At 46.2% G+C, this 16,293-nt stretch overlaps 1 protein-coding gene across 1 annotated transcript in view; it reads left to right on the top strand.

Annotated features, from left to right (window-relative positions):
- Positions 1-11,702: 11,702 nt before the first annotated feature.
- The window catches only part of SLC17A6 (solute carrier family 17 member 6), a 43,652-nt gene continuing 39,061 nt past the window's right edge, over positions 11,703-16,293 (top strand). Inside the window, exon 1 of the mRNA XM_078863703.1 lies at positions 11,703-12,467. Within this exon, the coding sequence (XP_078719829.1) occupies positions 12,382-12,467 (86 nt within the window). The 5' untranslated portion in view covers positions 11,703-12,381. The remainder of the gene's footprint in view (positions 12,468-16,293) is intronic.

Raw genomic sequence — 16,293 nt, 5'->3', positions numbered from 1 at the left:
GCTACGTGTATCGATTTGTGTTCGTTTCATACTGATACTAGCTGTACTACCCGGCTTCGCCCGAGACTTGGATCCACCACGTCCGGCCGCCTTTGTCTCCCCAATGGCGATGTTCACACACCACAGCAGTTACTCGTTTGAGGCTGAGTCGACCTAGGGGAGGTTCAAATAATCGTCACCGGTGGTGGTGGTGGCCGTGAGCGGGAATCGAACTCGGATCTCCAGGTTCGTAGCGCAGCGCGCTAACCACTACACTACAATGCGTAACGCTTCCACATGCGTGGGTCACGTGACAGATTTGACGTCACAGCTCGCTGTGCAAAAACTATATGTATGCATTATTGAGCTCCCCCCACCAAAAAAAGTTTATTTTTTATAATGTTTGCATGGTGTACAGTCTGGAAAGTACCCACATTGCAAATTTCCAGTTTGTTGCATGTCGGGAAGTACGCTAAACATTTTGAACAGACACACATATTCACAACTTTGCCTTTTATATATATGGAGATTATTATGCCGTCAACAGCATCTATCAGCCATTGTCTATCCACTGGAGGCCTCTCCCCTATGCCTTCGCTATCCCTCAGTCCTATGATGCCACAATTCGACCAAACACTCAACCGGCCAGGCAATATTGACACCATGGCCGCAAGGGCACGTCAGAAACAGGGTATCTCGGGGAGAAGTGGCTACCACCACCTCCGTTCTCCCCAAAAAGCCTCTCCACCATGTGTACGTGTGTATGTTGAACTTCTTTCGCACCGTACCGAGCCGCCCGTGCTAATCGGAGGTGCGTCGGAAGGACAACAAACTAAACACAAAAAGCCGTTCTAAAGAAATGAAGCCAGTGCGGGGCCTGTAATATACGTTATAAAGGGGCCCTAAATAAATAAACACACGTAAATATTTAACACAATTTTTTTACTTGCATAGTAAAGTCATTGTATTTTTTCATTTTCTATACCGCCAGATAATATGACAAATTGCTAACCTTAAACACCCAGTCGTTCATAAAAGTTGAAGGCGGTATAGTACTATAGTAATAAAGCGGCACTGGTCGCCCCTCTTTGATCGTCGCTGGGTCAGAATTGTGCAACTCCCGAGCGAAGGTCTTCGTGGACTGCGTCGGTTCAAGAAGGATCCGTACCATCACCACCACCATCTCGGGGCAACTAGGGATGGGCATTCATTGCAAGTCCATCAGTGATGCCCCAACATCCGAAAGAATGAAATATATACTACTGCTGTTCGAGGTGTCTCCGCCTCATATTCTGTCACCGGTTGTCGTTGGCCATCGTCTCTTCCAGCCACGAAGCGGGTGCCACAGTCCGCCTGCATTTTTTCTCGCTCAATATGATCTGGCGTGTGTATGTATGTTGAACCTCTTTCGCGCCGTACCTAGCCAACCGTAATAATCGGAGGCGCGGCAGTTTCCTGGCCCCCTTGAGTTGCTTTTTGTTTCTTGGCGAAATTCCGAGCATTCGATGCTTCCTTGCTTCTTTGAGCTCGTTTCAGCTTTTTTACATTTACTTGGTCAGCGTTCATGTTTCTCTGTTGTTTAAATGATCACAGTTGGGAATATATGCACCGATTGAGAGTCCTATTAAAACACCTCTGCGTGCTGCTTTTCATGAGCAAGCAGCATTTATTTTGTTCCAACGCCTCTTAATAGCGCACATCCAGTGAAATAAACTTGCATGCATCTAATAATGAGTATGATCATCACAGTCCGTGTGTACGTGTGGGATTGCAAGCTTGTCCTCAATATGCAAATGTAAGCACCGGTTTGCCATGTGTTGACCACTTTGCACATCACTCAATCAAATCATCGGTCTCCACTATCGATTGCTATGCACATCCTTCCTCGTAAAGATTGGCTATCCTACGTGATATTGACCCCTTAACTCGGTTTCGAGAGGCAGCTACCGTTGTTGTGCAGAGCCCTAAAATCCACGCAATATCGCTGTGAATATTGCTCTTTGAGAGGCGCCCCAACTCAATGTTCGGCAATGTGTTGAAATGGGCAGTACCTGTCCAAGAGACAAAGATACCCCTCGTATACAGAGCCGGGTTAAGCTAGTGCTGGGCCTGTAGCATATGTTATAAAACACAAATATTAAAACACGTAAATGTTTTACTTGCATAGTGAATTATTTTTTAATGTTTTATTTTTATTCTTTTATTATTTCCATTCTACGTGATGACTTTACCGAAAGAACCAAGACGATGAATCCCTGCAGTCACGAAAGCTTTAAATCGAAATTTACACAGTGATACTCAAATAGATCACTGGAGAAAATCACAGCGCACGCTGCTTTAAACATGGGTCAATCAAGCAATTCACACTGACGGAAGATCGTAATTGCGTCAATGAATGGCGATGGAAGATAATAATAATAATTTCACTTTCCTAGGAAATCAAAATTCTTTCAGGAATGTCCGGCATCGGGATGTTTGACCAATTCCATTGCACGTACGTTGAACTTCTTTTGCACCGTACGTAGCCAACCGTGCTAATCGGAGGTGTTTGTCTTCGTGTGGGAGAAAACTGGAATACCTGGAGAAAACCCACACACGTGCGGAGACTAACACAGGTCCAGACCGACCGATACAATAATCAACTCACTGTAATACGATAACACATTACAACATTACAATACATTCCGGAAGGGCTTTGTCATCCGATACCCCATGCTCTGAGCATAGCCCAGTCCATACGGCTCATCTCGTTATATTTTCGCTCTTTAGAAAAATAAAAAACGAGCTAAAACTGGAATCCACGATGACAACCCCTACCAGTGACACTGCTGGGACACGAGCCACCTCGCCAGCCACACCGTGGCGTGTCGCACATCGTATCCCCACCGACAAATACTTCTTGGCCGTGTGGAAATCACATCCGATCAAGAGTGGCGTGTGAGTAAATGAGCATTTCTCTCTCTCTCGGTGATGATGATTCGATGGAGAGAGAGACAGAGAGAGATTCGTTCGGGGCAACAGCAATGCGCTCGCGAAAGCCCCACGTGTGAAACTGGTCGCGTTTCTGCCTCTCGGGGCGCGATCAACATATGGTGGCTGTGGCGTTTAAGAGCGCCATCTGTTGAGATGTTAAGGGAAGCTTATATGCAGGTGAGTCCATAATAGAGAGGGGGGGGGGGTGTTATTTTGGGTTTGATCGCGTAAATATAAATGCGTCGTTAAAACTCGCCACCACCCGACACGGCCAACTAGTAAGGTCTGTCACGTAAACAAAACGTGCCAATTCGTCACTCGTGCAGCACACCGGTGTGTTGGAGAGTAAATACACGACAATTACTATTCGAGTAAGGGGCCGTCCATAAATGACGTCACGCGGTTTTTGACGATTTTGGACGCCCCCCCCCCCTTGTCACACGGCGTCACAAAAGGTCAGACCCCCCCCTCAAATATGATGTCACGATTCGAACCACACCGTAACAACATCGATTATAAGCGATCAATCAAAGCAGTTTGAGCGAAACGTCCAATGTATGTTGATGTCAGATTTTAGTCAAGAACATTCTTAAAGAAACCGGCTAAAAGCATTATAGGTCGGCATTTGATAAATGCATTGGCCACGTATAAATAATATGTGTGGGCTGGTGGAGGGCAAATGATAAGTATGTTCCCTTAAAAGACAACAACAACAAAAATACGGATAATATTTCAATGCCTGCTTAATAAAATGTTAAAGTTACGTACGCGTTTGCGACTCTTAACCAGTCAGTCACGTTGCCACGAGAGGGCGCGCTCATTCCATTGATGGTGGAACATGCAAGGGAACTTCCACTCAATGCAATAACTATTTAAAAAAGAAAAATCCAGGTAAGGCCCACTAAGCTTGATAACTATTTTTCAGAAGCGACCTTGCCACAAATGATAGCTCAACGAAGTGACTTATCATCATGTGAGAAAACATGCAAACTTAAAATATATATTCTTAGGTTTTTTCGGTAAAGTCACGTAGGTAAAAAAAATTAAATTAATAAAAGTAAAATAAAAAGAAAATAAAAATCACGACGTTTCGGAGGCAACACAAGCTTCCGTCTTCAGGTGGAACCGTCACAGCACGATAGCTGTAACCGAAACGTGATTTTTATTTTATTTTTATTTTTTATTTTACTTTTAATTTTTTAAACTACGTGACTTTACCGAAAAAACATAAGAATATGAATCCTTGCAGTCACGAAAGCTTCAAATCTAGAATTAAAATATATAAGCATCAGGGTAGGAATCGAACCCACGACCTCCTGCATGCCAGACGAGGGAGTTAACATCTCGCCACTGCGGCACCCCAATAAGAGAGAGGCAATCGTTCAACCACGCGAAAATGCAATTCTATTCTGTGTGCATGGCCATATATGCAGATGTTAAATCCCAGTGTCCAGGTCTGCTAGCCAGATCGCCTATATGTCACGAGTTTCTTCTAATAATGTCAACGCCAGGAGGCGCGATGTTTGGGTCTCGAATGAGCTGGTATTCTGAACGTCCACAAAGCTCCTCTACTCTGTCCACCAGCAGCGCTCTTCCAGAGCTGGGTTGAGATTCTAGGATGGCGACAGGAGGGGCGAGGTAAATTGTTGATTTCTTGGTTGATGGGTTTGTTGTCGCTGTCAAGACGCCGTGTAAAACAATGCGACTCAGATCGCCAGGTCGACGACGTGTGTTGCGAAACGACGTTAACGGGGGGAAGACGTACATCGGGGGGTGTCACGGCAATTGTTTCCAAGGAGGAGTGTTGAATTTCGATTTAAAGCTTTCGTGACTGCAGGGATTCATCTTCTTGGTTCTTTCGGTAAAGTCACGTAGAAGGGAAGTAATAAAATAATAAAAATAAAACATAATTTCATTTTATTATGTTTTATTTTTATTATTAAAATAATAAAAATAAAACATAATTTCATTTTATTATGTTTTATTTTTATTATTTTATTACTTCCCTTCTACGTGACTTTACCGAGAGAACCAAGAAGATGAGGAGTGTTGAGGTTGGAGTGCAGTGCTCGGTTGTGACCGCAAGGTGGCGCGGTACGAACGTTCGCCTCGGTCCAAATGAACAAAAAAAACCAGTCACGTGGATTCATGAAGCTCTCCCACGTGGGCGCAGTCGGTACAAGCCCGATGATGAAGTCGACTTGCTTATTAATGAATCACGTAGATGCATTTTTAAAAAATAAAATATTAAAACAATTTCTAATAATCCGGCAATGAAATATGTGCGTGTTGTGATGTTCATTTTGTTGGAGAATGCCCCTGTTTATGATTGCAGTAATTTAATTCAAGCTGCAGGTGGACCAAACTATTGATTGTACATCTCTGCGCCTTTAGTAAAGCATATATTACTCGCACTTTACAAAACTAGGTTGATGTTTAATATTTGTTTTATGCGGAAAGTTGGACGAGCATATTACATATGATCATTATCGGTCATTGTCTCTCCGCTGCTGGATGAAGGCCTCCCGCACTCCGTCACCATCCCTCGCGGTCCGGTGCCGCTTGCATCCAACTCACTCATGCAGATGGACCGATCTCATCGCTGCTTATTACATTTAAGACGATAGGAAAATTAAAAATATAACACACTTTCCGTTCAATACCTCATTTTTTTATATTACCCCCCTCATTTCTTTTCATTTTACCCCCCCCCCCTCCCCCCTCCTTTCACAACCCCGACTCTTATTTTCCCTGCGGGACTTGCGACTACCCCTCCGTATGTTGAATACCCCCCTCCCCCCTTCTTCCCTTACCCCCCCCCCTCCGTATGTTGAATACCCACCCTTCCCCCTTCCTCCCTTACCACCCCTCCCCTCCATAAGTTGAATACCCCCCTTCTTCCCTTACCCCCCCCCCCCCCGTATGTTGAATACCCCCCTCCTCCCTTCTTCCCTTACCCCCCCCCTCCGTAAGTTGAATACCCGCCCTGCCCCCTCCTTCCCTTACCCCCCCCCCTCCGTATGTTGAATACCCCCCTTCTTCCCTTACCCCCCTCCCCCCCGATAAAAGCACATTGGCTCCCCTGACGCGAATCCTTTGTGTGAAAGAGTCGATCGATGTAGAGCCCCGACTTGTCCGTCTACACCCGCGGTTTCATTTCCCCGTCGTGTACAGACAGAGCGGTCGCGTCGGGTCTCGTGGCCTCCGAGTTTGTCTCCGTCCGCATTTCCTGTCACCTAAAAGCGTTGCTACTGGTCCGATGTTCGTTGTTGTTTCGTAAAATCCGAAATAAAAAATAAATAAAAATATTTATTTCAGCCTTCATCTCAGCCTTTTTCGATTTGCATATTTACGCTAAGCGGCCGCGTCTGTCTAAACGCACAATTAAGGAGCGGTTTCTGTCTTCTGGGCCTCATCGGCAGTCACATTCGATCAGCAATTGCATCCGATTTAGCAGAGCAAGACAAAATAAAAATCATCATGAGGGATGTCGCGGCAGGTATTTACATTAAATTCATCTATTGCTATTCTTCGTTTTTTCGGTAAAGGCACGTAGAAGGGAAATAATAAAATAATAAAAATATAAAAAATAAAAATTCTCACGACGTTTCGACTGCAACACAAGCAATCATCATCAGGTGTGAAATCCACAGCAAGAAAAATTTGGAAAAAGTGGCGGTTTTTCAAATTTTTATTGCTGTGGATTTCACACCTGATGATGATTGCTTGTGTTGCAGTCGAAACGTCGTGAGAATTTTAATTGTTTAATATTATTTTATTATTTCCCTTCTACGTGACTTTACCGAAAGAACCAAGAATATGAATCCCTGCAGTCACGAAAGCTTTAAATCAAAATTTAACATCTATTGCTGTTATGTATCGCCACATTTGTGTCAACTCTGGACTGGTGTTGCCCTTCTTGGGCTCATGGACAGCCCTGGATGCCAATCAAAATTGGAGTCCGCGATAAGCGCTCAACATTTTAAACATTCTAGATTTGAAGCTTTCGTGACTGCAAGGAATCATCTTCTTAGGTTTTTTCGGTAAAGTCACGTAGAAAGTAAAATAAAATAAAAACAAAAATCACGACGTTTCGGAGGCAACACAAGTCTCCGTCATCTGGCTGTGACGGTCCCACCTGATGACGGAGACTTGTGTTGCCTCCGAAACGTCGTGATTTTTGTTTTTATTTTATTTTACTTTCTACGTGACTTTACCGAAAAAACCTAAGAAGATTTTAAACATTTCCATGCAGAACCACCCCGAGTCTTGACGCTCAGCGTATATTGCCTTTAAAAAAATCAGCATCAATTATGATCATCATCACCAACCATTATGTTCTGCAGAGCATTGAATCACCGTTTTTTGGGGGTGGAAATTGCATTATATAGGGGGTGCGACAATGCATGTGTTCATGAATTACCGTCGATCCTTAAGGCTAAGAGCACATGCTTCTATTCCCGTGTTGAAGCAACACTTGAAGTGCCGGGCATTCTCTCTCTTTCTCACCACAGCTGTGGACCGCACGGAACCGCGCTCGGACGTAGCACGGGAGATGTGCGGCGTGCCACGTTGTTCCACACGTGGAAAATCAAAGATTCACCAATCTGCGACTGCTGTTAAGCCAAAGCCATCAAACGCATCACCGACGAGTGTCGCCATCCACGCCACACACCCTGGCGACATCGCTGCAATCCATACAGCATCTACTACTACGACTGCCGATTTGGACTGGTTGAACGACCTTAACGTTCAACTATGACATCATCTATGCAATCCATACAGCAACTACTACTGCCTCCTTGGATTGGTTAAAAGACCTTCACGTTCAACTATGACATCATCTATGCAATCCATACAGCATCTACTACTGCCGACTTGGATTGGTTAAAGGACCTTCACATTCAACTATGACATCATCTATACAATCCATACCGCATCTACTACTGCCGACTTGGATTGGTTAAAGGACCTTCACGTTCAACTATGACATCATCTATACAATCCATATAGCATCTACTATTGCCGACTTGGATTGGTTGAAAGACCTTCACATTCAACTATGGCATCATATAGACATCGTCGATATAAACTGTTGCTTAGATGCCATACGAAAGAAGAAGCAAAGCTGGTTCGGAAGTCTCAAGCAAGTAACCCAGCACCGGCAAAGACATTGTACACACGGTCGAGGTTTGGCTGCGTACAGTGCGAAAGAAGTTCAACATACACACCATTTCGAGAAACGGCTCTTCCTCATATCAGTGACCTCTAACCACCTCTGCATTATATATCCGCTACGACGTAGGGCCATTGCCCAAAACGTCGACTATTATGTTTGTCTTCCTCTTGAGAGCAGAGTTATGAACGAATATGTTGGATTTTTTTTTGCCAAGTCTGCTTTATTCTATTCCACATTCATGACCCGCGGTGGCCAAGAACATCCCCTGCAGCCGTCGTTGGGGCGGGTGGGAGGGTCGAGTGGTGCGGAGGGAGTTGTGTGGTGGGGGGGGGGGTGTCGGGCGGTGGGCAAGGGGGGGTGCTTGTGGGTGGGAAGAAGTCGTGGTGGGTTTGGGGGGGGGGGTCAGGCCGGCTTTGGGGTCAGAATGTCGAGTGGGAGGCGCTGCTCTTCAAGCAAAAGGTGCAGCGCTGGTGACGAAGCAGCCGCAGGTCGGCGCCCGCTAAGGGGCTGTAAAGCTCCGGCCGGATCCTTAATCCTGGCGACAGATGCCCCCTCCCTCCCCCCTGCAGATTCTCCACTCTCGCACGCAAATCGCGGCGGGGGGTGGGGGGCGCGGGGCCACGGCACGGGAGCTTAGATTGATGCTGCGCTTTGGGGCAACAGCAGCAGCAGCAACGGCAGTAGCAGGAGCAGTATCAGCGACAGCAGCAGCAGCAACAGCAGCATTAAAAGCAGCAACAGCAGTTGACAACAGCAATAGCAGCAACAGCAGTCACAGCAACAGTAGCAGCAACAGCAACATCGGTATTACACGTGAATGCTTGTATGCATATATAAGCAAAAGAAAACATCAGTTCCGTCTCCACACATATATAACAGTAGTTCTAGTCGATCAACCTATTTATTGGCTTTTCCGACCAATATCAAGCGGCATTTATTCAGCCATTCATTTCGTGTCCATCACACCAACTTAGATAGATCAGTGACGACCATTTGTGGGCACAGGTCCGTCCGGTGACGGTCAGTAAACGATGCTTAAATCCAGTGGCGGCTCCTGCAAAATCTCTCAGGGGGGGCAAATGTCTGGATGATTTATAAGGATAAGGTCCACCCATGCAAAGGATAAATTAGCAGCTTAAGCATGTAAAGGCAACTTCACTTCTTTAATATTAATGAAAAATAAAGTGACTCTTACAATACATCTTGTTTGTTTCTATACTCACTATTAATACAATCCACTCAAGTTTCTTTTATTAAAGATTCCACTAGGTGGCGACAAATAAAATTGTTGACTGAAACGTGCTTACGTATGATGACGTAAGCACGTTAGGGCGAGCCCTCCCGGAAGCCATAGAGAATGCATTGCAGCGCCCCCCGTTCGAAAAAAAAACATCTTTGAATGTAAGTCTATGGGAACACTCTGGGCGATTCTCAGCCGGAGTGAAATCGCCCAAAAAGAGGCGGTACTCCACAGAACGTGACATGACGCTGATTGGACTATATCCAGAGGCACAGTGACGGCTAGCGTGACTCTGTGGTTGAATGGCATTGGTGGTGCGTCGCCCAATCGCCCTAATGAAGAAACCGCCCCTGCTTAAATCATCAGCATTCGTTGAAGCAAGTACAGTCAATTCTGGAATGAGTTCAACCTGCTGGATCTCATCAGCAGAGTCGGGGATGTTTTCTGAACAAATGCTGCGAGATTACTGGATGCTACTGGATTTGATGGTTGTTTTCGCTCGAGAGAGACACCTGTAATTGTGGATGATGGCCTCTGGTGGATGATGGCCTCCCCACACGGTACAGGGCTTGGGAGGTTATTGTACATATTCTTGGGTTTTTTCGGTAAAGTCACGTAGGTAAAAAATTAACACTAAAATTATCGTGCTGTGACGGTTCCACCTGAAGACGGAAGCTTGTGTTGCCTCCGAAACGTCGTGATTTTTATTTTATTTTTATTTTACTTTTATTAATTTTAGTTTACGTGACTTTACCGAAAAAACCCAAGAATATGAATCCTTGCAGTCACGAAAGCTTCAAATGTAGGTTATTGTACCCCACACAATCACGCTGATCAGTGCGGTTTAGTGAACGCGGGGATGCCCTCAACACCAGGCAGTGGTTTGACAAATGGTAAGTACATGTATGTATGTGTTGAACTTCTTTCGCACCGTACGTAGCCAACCGTGCTAATCGGAGGTGCGGGAGAAAGACATGTACATTACATGTGTCTATTTAGTCTGGCGACCAGTGATCCTCCCGTTAAATAAGCAATTGCGGTGGCCGGGTGGCTTCCCAGTCAGAGCGCTGCGTCTTCGGATCTAATGCGGGCTTCAGCTGCCCGTGATGACACTGGGTTCTCCAGGAATGTCGTGGTTTCAGCCCGGTCACCAACCACTGCACGAACACCCATCACACTGTACGTGGTGTTTCACGTTGGATACATTTTAGGCTATGAAACAAAACATCGTCTATCAGTTGGAGTGTCACGCGAGCAGAAACATCTCAAGAGCGGAGCGCCTCCTTGTGTATAGATATGAAAATAAATCACTTGAAGCGATCTCAGGAGTAGATCGGTGATACCTTCTTCCCGCGGGCCCGAAGAAAAAAAAAAGACAACAACAGCTCCAAATATCAATCACCTTTCTGTCACCACTTGAAACAAAGCAATGAGATGCCCGTTCTGTCAGCGAGCGCCTATGAATGCAGGCATGGCACACGCAAAGAGATGTCGTGACTTTGTTTTCTTCACGGTTGAAATGTTGATCACAACTGCACCCAGGATTAATTTCAGAAGCAGAGTCAACCTCAAGGCGAACCGAGGTGGTGGGGGGGGGGGTGGCAGGTTCAGTTCCTCATTAGCCACGAGCATTGCGCATTGCACGGTTGAGAGTCGAACCGAGTCGCCGGGCTCGTAGCGCAGTGCGCAGAAAAATGTTAGATCCCTTTCCGCCATTTTTATAATAAAACACAGTAGGGTAGAACAGATGCACCACACGATGCCTGCACGCAATGCAGTGACATTAAACACGCGCATCTCTAAGACGCGGTGTCACACACGCACGCACACGCGCACACGCGCAAACACTATTGCCTGCGCGTGTCACGTCAACGTCTCTCAAGCGCTTCTCGTTCAGCTGATGAACCACCATTCGTTCGCCCTTTACACTTTCATGCGGAGCTTGCGCTCGACGCGCGCGCGCTGTCCACAACGCTGGGAGTGCTGAATTCACAAGCACATCTTTTTAATGGCGCCCGCGTTGCACGGGAACGCTTATATAGCGGCGGCTCGGCTTATGGCGAGCGTAAATCCGACGGCTGAACAAGAACTGCACACGCACACGCACGCACATGCACGCACACGCGCACAGCCGGTGGCGCATTACGTGCTGGGGTTGGGCGTCAGCGCCGCGTATGATTTGATCAGCAGCGAACGGATAAAGCTTCCCGAAAAGTTGGGCTAGCTGCTCCCCCCACCCTCTCTATCCTTCCTCCCTATTCCTCCCCCCTCCCCTACTCATCCTCCCACCTCTACCCCCCTCCCCCCCTATCACCGCCACCCGCCCGCCCGCCCTGCCTCCCTCCTCTGCCCACGCTCCGCTCCCTCGGATCTGCCTGGCTACAGGCGCTGTCCATACTGCTGGGGGTGCTGAAATTAGACGACGCTCAGGCGAGTCGCCGTATGCCAATGCGCGAGTCTTTAGACTCAAGTGGGGAACCCTGGCTTTCTGTTTAAAGACAACAACAACAACAACACCGATAGCAGAAAACGGGGCAGGTGACTCTATCCTTTTGTTTAATTTTTTTTTTTGTAAAGGAAAGCAGTAGACTTTGAGTGGTGCTTCCCCCCCCCACCCCTCCATTAATTACTGCCGCTGCCAAATCCATTCGAAGGAATGTCCACCGACTATTAAGACGCGAGAGCAATTTAGCGTGAATACCCCCCCACGCCCACACACACCCATTACCGGTCGGAACGCGTTGCACTTTCGCATTGAGACGACGCTTCCGTGGCGTGCGCGCTGGCGTGTCGTGTTCATTTCGTCCGACGCGAATAGACGGACAGACATAGAGAGGGAGAGAGAGAGTAATTGAGATTAATCGCGCTACAGGTTTGCGACGATCTGCTGTCACCTGCGAGACAATGTTCGCGCTTCTTTGTAGCGGTTGCGCGACGTCTTCCGTGAATTGAATCATCCTCCCAAGCTTGCAGCCGCGTTCTCCGAGCTAGCCCGGCAACTCCATCGACGATGGAAGCGTTCAAGGAGCGCGTGTTCGTTCCCGGCAAGGAGAAGCTCAAGGAAGCGGCGGGGAAATCGCTTCGGCTCCTCCACAGGTACGACTCTGCCCCCCCCCCCCACATGCCACCGTCCTCTGCTGCTTGAGCTGGAGGTTATCGTACTTGTGTAGCTGTTGTTGCTGTTGTTACCTTCGTCTTCATCTGATATAACCTGTAGAACGGTTGTTGTTGTTGTGAACACCGCTGGTGCGTGACCGTGTTAAAGTGACGAGCTCAATGCAACACACGTATTCATTCATATATATTGCACCTTCAATAGTGCTGCTTGTGTCTGGCCACTTGGCGTTTTTATTAGCCGTTGGGACTATGCTCAGAAATTGTGATTAAAACTAAAAAACCCGTACAACTAAAAACAAAACCTCACCATATTTCAAGATGTGTTTTACTTGTTATTGTGGGCCACTGCAAATGCCATTAATTAGTGGTGCATGTTAATTCTTTTGACTGTTATAAGAGATAGCGAGTTGCTCGAGATATTTCAAAACGCAACCGCGCGAAAGGTGTGCTTGCATTCAGTAGATTCTAATTGTATTGTCGAGTAATTGATGACATTTCAGTGGCCGATATAACTGATTAAGCCATCTCGAGGAGAGAGAAAGAGAGAGAGTCGGAAACTGACGACGCCTTAAATTCCTTGTTTTCATCGCAATGCTCGTCTTGTCCGTCAATTGTGACTCTGAGCCAGAATCCGCTTTCCGGTCTCTGAGCCAGACTCGGTTTCTGAGCCAGACCCGTGCCCTGAGCCAGAGTCCAGTCCTTGAGCTAGATTCGATTTACGAGCCAGACCGAGTCTCTAAGCCAGAAGACAGTCCCCGAGCCAGACCCAGTCTCTGAGCCAGACCCGTACCCTGAGCCAGACCCCAGTTTCTGAGCCATGACCCATTCGTCTGTTAAAGGTGCTGTGGCGGCGGGGAGTTTAAGGAACGAAAACGATCGAATTCATTAAAACAATCGCGACGGGAGGATGCCTCCCGCATCCCGGACTCGACTACCTCCACCAGAGCCACCACCATTTTGAGCCCCTGATTTTCTTCGTGTCTCATACAGTGCCCGCTCCTGCCATTAATTATTTACACGCGAAATGGTTCGTGAATCACATCGGCCCTGCACATAAAAGGCAACGCATGGGCCCCCGCATGAATTATTCACTGCGCATTAATATCGCGACACGCGGGAGCCCGGCCAACGTTTGGTGGTGTTTGCAAAGAATCGCGATTGATTTTGTTGTTGTCGATGCTCTGTTGATGTTGTTGTTGTTGTTGTTCGTATCATTGCACCCGACAAATATGACATTGTATAAAGGAAAACGCAGTAATTATGCAAATATGTAATTTTATTTTTTATTTTGTATCTGCAATGATGACAGGTTTGACGTAATTGTCGATGACGTAATGAAATCTATTTTTAATCTGGGGCCCAGCTGTCACGCCCCCCCCCCGCCCCCCCCCCCCTTAAAAGCGGCTTATGCTGATAATCTGCGAGCGTTCCACATGTACCCGCCCGCTATAGCTTCCGATTGAACTCGACCATTTTCTCCGCAATATAACTTCTCACAATGTGAATGGCTCCGGGCATTATATAATGGCAACAGTATAATTGTAATGATACCACATGTGCGTCCTAGAACCACGCGTTCCCGTCCCATTTTTTTTTAAAGACACCAAGTTCCCTTCGCGAATACGAATTTCTCGCTCTCGCGCTGCGCGCACACTCGCTCAACAGATATCCCAACCTGCAGCAAATACTTTTAGATTTGATTTGCTTTGGCTCGTATGTTTTGTCAAGTGTAATTGCGTTATCATACCGACGGTATGTCACTAACCAAACCGACGGTTCTTTTGGTAACAATTATGTTTTATCCACCTTCTCTCCACCGCGTAATGGGAATGTCAAACCCGAATTAAGACATCTTAGATTCGTCAACACGCCCAACACTAAGACGTGCCGAAAATAGCCAATAAAGCCACGTTATGTTATATATAATCATACACGTAGCATTCTAATTTGTATTACGCAATAATCAGAGGCACTGTCAACAGTTGTGTATGCTGCTGCACAGCAACTCTGCACACGCCAACAACGCTGTGGCCTTAAAAAGAACGCATATAGAATCAGCGACGTTTCGGGCACCGGCCCTTCTTCATAGCAAATGAAGAAGCACACGAAGAACGCCCATTGTGCAAAACGTCACCGATGTTATATGCATCTTATTTTTTCAAGGCAGTGTTGTTGACAAGTGTGTTAAGTTGTTGTTATTTGTGCCTGTGCACCACTGCCAACGTAGCAGCAACACCAACATTACAAAAGAATGTGACACTTCAATATGCTGTAGCGATCAAGTTGTTACAGAGACTAAATATTCCAAACATATTTTGTATTTTGGACTTTAAACAATGGTTTGTTAGTCATGGTACGATCTATCTTATATAACGAGCGAAACACTGCGCGCACGTGTGTGTGTGTGTATGTGGCGAGCGGTAGTGTAGCGGTTAGCGCTACGAACCCAGGAATCAGAGTTCGATTCCCGCTCACGGCCACCATCACCAGCAGTGACGATTATCTGAACCCGTCCTGGGTTCAGATAATCGACTCAGCCTCAAATGACGACCTGTCGCGGTGTGTAAACGTCGCTACTGGGGAGACAAAGGTGGCCGGGCATGGTGCTGGTCACCCACACCCTCGTGTGCCGTGCCGGTCTTCATCGTTGCTCGCTCATAGCACTTGCCCCAACAGCCTATTCAAGCTAAACGGGGGAATATTTGCCTTTGTATGTATGTACGTGTGAAAAAAGTTCTCATCAAACCGGTTGTTTAGTATATTTGTCTGATGGAAAATAATTTGTAATATTTTATTAGCACCAACTTGGGATGGTATTACAATTCATCGCATGACCATCGCGTGGAAGATAATGAACTGTGGATACGGACTAAGGAGATGGAGTATGACGCAAGCGGTGTCATGCTGCGGCAGTCGGGAGGGCGTTAACAGCATTTATAAAATCAAATAATTGACAATGGACGTGGCTTTTATGAACCAAATTATTTTTTTAGAAAAGTTTAACGATTTTACGATTATTATTGTCTTTTATAGAGAGCCGCACATCACACACCCGCTATCTATTTACGAATAGGCGACAAGCAACACATTACATTTTACAAACAAATACAAATATAGTATTCACATATTAATTTACGGATCATGCGGTGTGATAGAAATATTACGAGCGTTGTCGATAGCGACGCATGTAACCCACGTATGTTGACAATTTTATAATAACGATTAGATATTGTTATTGTACAAATGTATATCACGGAATATTGCACTGACGAAAACGGATACATATATACACTAACGTGTAAATGATGCCGCAGGTGTAGATGCAGATACACACACACACTTATGCATAGTATCAGTCAGTATCCGTTAGCGGGCTCTGACCGCTTTCTAAATGCTTTAGCGTCACACTCTGCGGTAGGATAATTAATTACTTGGGTTCACTGTTGATAGGGATCGTCAATGTTTAAGTGGTTATAACGGCAGCTCAAGCAATGTCGATGATGGCAGAGCGTGATCTCGTTATTTTAGTATTTGGGCCGGGAAAGTGGAGGGATGGGGTGGGGGGTGTGGTGGTGTTGGCTAAAATCCAAACATTTAAATTTCCCGATGTGTCTAATTGTTACGCATGGACTTTATATTCGTGCCAAATTTACCTCTCTCTACATCGCATACGTTCAAATCCGCATCGACTATGTATACATATATGTGTGTCACGAGACGGGTTACGTAATTTCGTTCGTAGTTTACCCTCGTTTCTAGCTTGCGCTCTCCGTAACACTGGCCCTTTACTACAGCACCGGAGTAA

Source organism: Lampetra fluviatilis, chromosome 16 (genome assembly GCF_964198595.1).
Source record: "Lampetra fluviatilis chromosome 16, kcLamFluv1.1, whole genome shotgun sequence".
Lineage (NCBI taxonomy): Eukaryota > Metazoa > Chordata > Hyperoartia > Petromyzontiformes > Petromyzontidae > Lampetra > Lampetra fluviatilis.
This window is presented reverse-complemented; position numbering and strand designations above follow the sequence as displayed.